The following is a 6327-nucleotide window of genomic DNA, read 5'->3' on the forward strand; positions in this document are numbered from 1 at the left end:
TTACATGGACACACAGAGTGCATCCCATCTCACTTCAGTTGTCTAAAAATGAGATTATAGCCAGATTTTCCTCTGTGGTCAGTGGAGAGACACCTTCCAAGAGACATACATTTTCTGATTCTTAAGTATCTTCAGCAGAGCAAACTTTTAATCCCTGAATCACCTGTTTGCTGTTTGTTGCACTCTCCTGATGGTAATTCTAGCATCAGGATTAGCCTTTACTACAGGTTGTATTAAAGTGTGCTGGGAATGTGTGTCATTTGCTGTTGTGTTGTGTGTCTCTCAACTCTTTTTGAGTTTAGGGAACAGTGGTGCTTGTGTTGATTAGTGAAGATAACCCTGTAAAAAGTATATACCGTATTTAAAACCATTAAGTGTTGTAGCTCAGCAGTTCAAACTGTAAGACAGTAACAAAATAATCTGATTGCAAACCCAGAACTAAAGCCAGCTGTTTCTTTTCACGTTTCTCAGAAACACTGAAAGGAAGTGCGTGTCTATTAATACCGTCCTGTAAAAGCTGAAGGTGATAGGTCTTGCGGATCATAGAAAGTACTTTGGACCTGGTCTTGTAAAACGATAAGGCACCATGGTACTGATTGTACCAGCAAGTGAGGATGTCCAACATTATTTTCACACCATAACTTGTTCTCTCATAAAATTGCAGGTGTCCTAGTTGCCTATGAAGGTTTGCCACTTCATCTTGCACTGTTCCCCAAACTTTGGACTGAGCTTTGTCAGACTCAGGTAAGAGTCAGCAAGTGTGAGAACTAACAGAATGTACAAGAACTGTGAAAGAGGGTAACCTGTAAATTGTTACTTGACTATGAAGTACCTGTGCGTGTGTTACTTGTCATCTTAGAAAATCTGATAAATCAGATATAAACATCTGGCAAACTGTATTTGCCACCAGTATGCTGTAGGTCCTGCAGAAGCTTACACAGCAGCTTCACAGTCTACAGTGCTGGCTGGCAAGAAGTCCCTCTATCTGGCCCATGAATTGGGACATGTCATCCCTGCACATATCGCATACTGACCATGACAAGCTGGCATTCCTATGGCATAAGCTTCATAAAAGGAAAATGTGAAATGGTAATTGACAATAAATAGGTTGTACAGTTGAGTGATGGCTGATACACCTGAAGTATTTTTATCAGTAAAAAGGGTCTAGTATGATTGGGCCTGTTAGATGTCTACAGCAGGGGCAGCCATTGCAGGCAGCACTACCACAGAGCAGTAGGTCAGCGATGACATTGCAGTCTTCTTTCTCTTCACAGTCTGCAATGTCAAAGAATTGTGTAAAGCTCCTCTGTGAAGATCCAGTTTTTGCAGAATATATAAAATGTATTCTGATGGATGAAAGGACCTTTCTGAACAACAACATTGTGTATACCTTTCTGACTCATTTTCTTCTCAAGGTGGGTGGTCTTGTAGTGCTAATTTCTGTTTTATGAAACGTGGTCACATGTGTGCTATTTTGGCCAGGAATGCTATCTTCACAGTTCTTCATTTTTGTGATTTAAAAAAGACCTTTTTTTCACAGGTCCAAGGACAGGTGTTTTCTGAAGCAAACTGTGCCAACTTAATCAATACTTTAATTACAAATCTAATAAATCAGTATCAAAGCCTAGAATCTGACTTCAGCAACCAGAGAGTTGAAATTTCCAAAGCAAGCTCTACTTTAAATGGGGTAAGTCTTTTCTAAGCCATTCAAATACCAGCACCATTTAGGAGACAAGTTACTTCCTGTGGAAATGCCTCAGTGTCGTGTGCCTCTAACTAAAGAGGTGGGCATCATTAGCTGTACTTTGTAGGTAAAACACCACAAGGTTGGCGTGACTGGCTGTCTGGAAATGTTAACACTTACCAACAAGACAGTGGTAAACATATGGAGAAGCCATCTGAGTTCTCCAGCCTCAAGCTGATGGAGATGATAAGACTGGGGGGAGGCTGACTTGTGAGGAAAACAGGTAATGCAAAGTACAGCAGAGTTAATAGTAGAAATGTTCTAAGCCAGCAAAAGGTTTCATCTTGTGGCAAGCAGCATGGTATTGTCATCAGCTTAAGACAGATCTATGTTAAGGTCAGTATTTTAGTGGTGAGTAAGAGAGAGTTAGTGTATGTATGTTTAGAATTCGATCTTTGGGATGTTGAGAGCATGTTGAAGCCTCTGCTTACTGCACTGATCTCTCTGTGTGTAGGATGAATCAAGTAAGATTTGAAGTAAGGCTAGTTAAGTCTGTTTCCTTCTGTATTTTTAGGACCTCCGGGCACTTGCCTTGCTGCTTTCAGTGCACACTCCTAAACAGCTCAATTCAGCCCTGATTCCAACACTGCAAGAGCTTTTAAACAAATGTAGAGCTTGTCAACAGCAGAGGAACTCATTACAAGAGCAAGAAGCCAAAGAAAGAAAAACTAAAGGTTTGCCTTCCATAATGGTGTCACTGTGGGTTATTTTCTTACTACTGCAGTGGACAAAATGTTATTTTCGAGCTAATATTCTAGGCAATTATGAGTTTTCTGCAAGGAATGGCCATGTAGAAGAGGATAAAGATGTGAAAGGCCTCTTGCTTGGTTGTATGGCATGAAAGCAGCGAGTATTCCCCTAAGGGAGTTTCTCTTTTTCTTACAGACGATGAAGGAGCTACTCCTGTGAAAAGAAGACGGGTCAGCAGTGATGAGGAGCACACTGTAGATAGCTGTATCAGTGACATTAAAACTGAACCCCGGGAGGCACTGACCCCAACAAGCACTTCAGATAATGAGACACGGGACTCTTCAATCATTGATCCAGGCACTGAGCAAGATCCTCCCTCCCCTGAAAACAGTTCTGTCAAAGAGTACAGAATGGAAGTTCCACCTTCATTTTCAGAAGACATAATGTTAGCTACACGGTCACAGCACACGGAAGAGCAGTCAGGAAATGGTAAATTTGAGGAATGCAAAGAATTTAAGGACCTGCAGACTTCCAAGGATTCCATGGGAGCTGATGAGGACTCAGAGTTTCCTTCCACATCAATTTCAGCAGTTTTATCTGACCTTGCAGATTTGAGAAGCTGTGATGGTCAAGCCTTACCATCCCAGGACCCTGAAACTAGTTTGTCACTCAGTTGTGGCCATTCCAGAGGACTTTTTAGTCATATGCAGCAGCATGACATTTTAGACATCCTGTGTAGGACCATTGAGTCTACGATTCATGTGGTCACGAGGGTATCTGGAAAAGGAAACCAAGCTGCTTCTTGACATTAGATGGAGCATGTCTGCTTTTAAGTCTTTTTTTTGTTTGTTTGTTTGTTTGATTTTGGTTTTGTTTTCTTCCCTCAAAATGCTGTTTGTATAAGTTTCGCTTATTTCTGTTTTGTGCTTCAGTTTGTCCAGTGCTCTCTGCTTGAATGGCAAGATAGATTTATATGCTTCATTCTTGGTCAGGCAGAACTCCAGATTTATTTTTTTTTGGCATCTACCATACACTTTTTAAAGGGCAATCAAATAATGGGTATGTTTTATGTAATTAAGAGTTCACTGTAGTGGCTTTCATTTAATATGGCTGTCTGGGAGAACAGGGCCTCCCTGCCCTGGATGATGTAATTTAAACTTATGACATTTTTACTGTGTATAATATGGTGTCCTCTGTGCCAGTTTTGTACCTTATAATAGAGGCAGATTGCCTCAGATCGCTGTGGTTCTTATTATCAAAATTAAGTTTACTTGTATACTAAACAACCACAAGAAATTTGATTCTGTAAAGAATCCTCTTTAGCTGTGGCCTGGCAGTATATATATGGTGCTTTATTTAACAGAATACCTGTGGAGGAAATAAAGCACACTTGATGTAAAATTAATTGGTTTATTTTTATTGACATGATCAATTGCTATTCTGTGCACTTCATTAAACTGATTGTGATGACTTTTCATTTGTTTATAAGATGTTGCTTTAGTCTTTGGATTTCTCATCAAAGACAACTTCAAAAGTGAAACAGCTGCAGCAAGAAATGATGTATAGTACTGATGTAAATCTTGGTCCTTTTCTGGTTTACTTTGTATGAGTGTTCAGTCACACGGCTGAGGGAGTGATCAGTTACTTTTTTTCCCCACCCTGTTAGACCGTGGGGTGCTGTCAGACACCAGTGGAACTTCTCATTTCACTTCTCTGTTTTTAACCCGTGTTACTGTATTTTTCTCCTGCACCATTTGCAGACTGACTTCCTTTAGCCCCTCTGCCCATGCCACCCCTTGGGCCTGTCCATCTGGCTTCATCCCCTGCAATGCTGGAATGCCTTTATCACTTTTCCCTTGCTATTTCGGGGCAATATCCATTTCCTATGTGATCATCTGGACTGTCAATGATACTGGTTGCAATATTCAATTAAACTCCATTTTCAGCTTCACTTTCCAGCCACTTAGCTCATTTGTTCTTGTCTCCATAACACAACTTATCTTGCCTTTTTTTCCCCAAATGCCTTCAATCTACCATTTAATGTAGTTTAGCATCATTTTGCTTCCCCATGCATCTATTATGTGATGCTTTTGTGACTCCTACTACTCCTTGAATCTACTCTTTTTAAATTTTCTGTAATGTGTCTCTGAAGGTTACCCTTTGTATTCCTCCTTGTTAGCACTCTTATTCCTGTTTTTACAGACACTATATTGATGCTGGTGAGTGTTTAAATTGGTTTCCTTATTATCCAAGCATAAGTTTTTTCACTCCCTTCAGGAATAATTTTGTTATCCTTTATCTGATCAACTTCTCCAGAGATTTTAACTTCAAAGAAATCAACAGCTTCCAGTCAAAACTCTTGGGCGAAGATGGCTTTAGGAAGATACTCTCCTATTGATCTAAAATCTTCAAGAGATGAAGCAGCAGCCACTCTAACCCCTTCGTGAGTAGAATCAATTAATTGCTTTTCTCAGAAATGTGCCATCTGATTTCTGCTATGTTGTCTGACTTCAGTTTTCAGCTGTTGCCCTTTTGTGAACTTCAGCTTCCAACACAGGATGAGATCATACCCTAAATCTGTACTGGAAAGGTGGGATTATGTCTTTCTTTTGTGACATTTCTACTGATTCTTTTGAACCCCCTCTTTGAAGTGCACCAAGGCTAACCAGTCTTTCATCATCATTTCATAAATGACACATAAAGGAAGTAATACACAATTCTTCCTCTTCCATGTTGCCAGATAACATCGTCCCTCCTGTGTCCAGTTGGCACTGACTATTGACTGGCTCCTAGAGGTTATTTTGAGGATGTTGCCTGTGAGCAAAGCACCACTGCACAGTAAGGCACGTGCCACACATGCAAGCTGTGTTAGCCAGCTCTTGCCTTTTGCACGGTTTCAAAAAGCTGGCTCAAATCTGAGGAGACATTAAAAAGCATGTTGGGTAGCTTGAATGATTAGCCTGTAGTTCTGCACTGACTGAATTTAATGCTGCCTTCTCTAGTGTTTGCTCAAAAATTCTGTCAAGATTACCAGAAGTATGATTCTTACTGTTCTTCCCTTACATTACCTTCCCATTTCTCCCTCCTGCTATTTTTACTGTTTTTTTCCCAGTACCTCACTTGTTAAAACAAAAGCAGTACCTGCACAAACTTGTCTGCTCTTCCCTATTTTTGTTGGCACGTGTGACTTTTATCTTCCTCCTTTCGCATGTTCTGTAAGTGATGTTTTCTTCTGTAGTATTCGCCACCTTTCAGTTTTCTGCTTTGTATTTCTTTGCCCTCAAGAAAGCTTTCCTATCCCCATCTTTGAAAACTCACCCTGAACTGCCTTCCTTAGTCTCTCAAGTTTTTGTTCTCTTCCGTGGCTCATCTCACCTCTCAATTACGTATTTCTTTCTGGAAGTCCCACTTCCCATCTAAGCTCTTCAAAATGTAGCTTTTGTATTATTTTCTCCTCCCATTGTCCTCACTGTGCATGGTGTCCCCCCTCAGCCAGCCCTTACCCTTACCTCATGGACTCACACTGTCAAGACAGTGCTCCGTACTGACTTTTAGGTATAGTCTTACAAGGCTTTCATATATAATTAACTTTCCTTTTGGCTTTCTCAGAGACCATGTAGTTAAAAATAGCCAGGAAAGACAGTTCTGTGCTGTAGTGCTCTGTCAGTTCTGTCCTACTGCTTGCTATCCATGGAATGTCTGCTGTGCTTGTTAGTGGTCCTTAAAACACAGGAATTCCAATAAATGGTAGCGTATTCCCCATAAACTACCTACATCTGTCTCCACTCGTTTGCTCTTTTGCTATATTGGGAAAATCTCAGGATAGGGAGCCCTTCACAGGGACCTACTTAGTAGCAAACATGTAGTTTGTTTCCTATAATTTTGTTGCACAT

General features: G+C 40.5%; 1 protein-coding gene across 7 annotated transcripts in view; it reads left to right on the top strand.

Moving 5' to 3' along the window:
* The window catches only part of USP34 (ubiquitin specific peptidase 34), a 118743-nt gene extending 114832 nt beyond the window's left edge, over positions 1-3911 (top strand). For all 7 annotated transcript variants that reach the window (XM_068153223.1, XM_068153228.1, XM_068153227.1 and 4 more), the window contains 5 exons: positions 665-744; positions 1275-1415; positions 1541-1687; positions 2259-2418; positions 2630-3911. In XM_068153223.1, the coding sequence (XP_068009324.1) occupies positions 665-744; positions 1275-1415; positions 1541-1687; positions 2259-2418; positions 2630-3240 (1139 nt within the window). In that variant the 3' untranslated portion in view covers positions 3241-3911. The remainder of the gene's footprint in view (positions 1-664; positions 745-1274; positions 1416-1540; positions 1688-2258; positions 2419-2629) is intronic.
* Positions 3912-6327: the final 2416 nt, after the last annotated feature.

Source organism: Melanerpes formicivorus, unplaced genomic scaffold (assembly GCF_026170545.1).
Source record: "Melanerpes formicivorus ecotype bairdi unplaced genomic scaffold, bMelFor1.0.p_v2 SCAF_25, whole genome shotgun sequence".
In the NCBI taxonomy this organism is placed as follows: domain Eukaryota; kingdom Metazoa; phylum Chordata; class Aves; order Piciformes; family Picidae; genus Melanerpes; species Melanerpes formicivorus.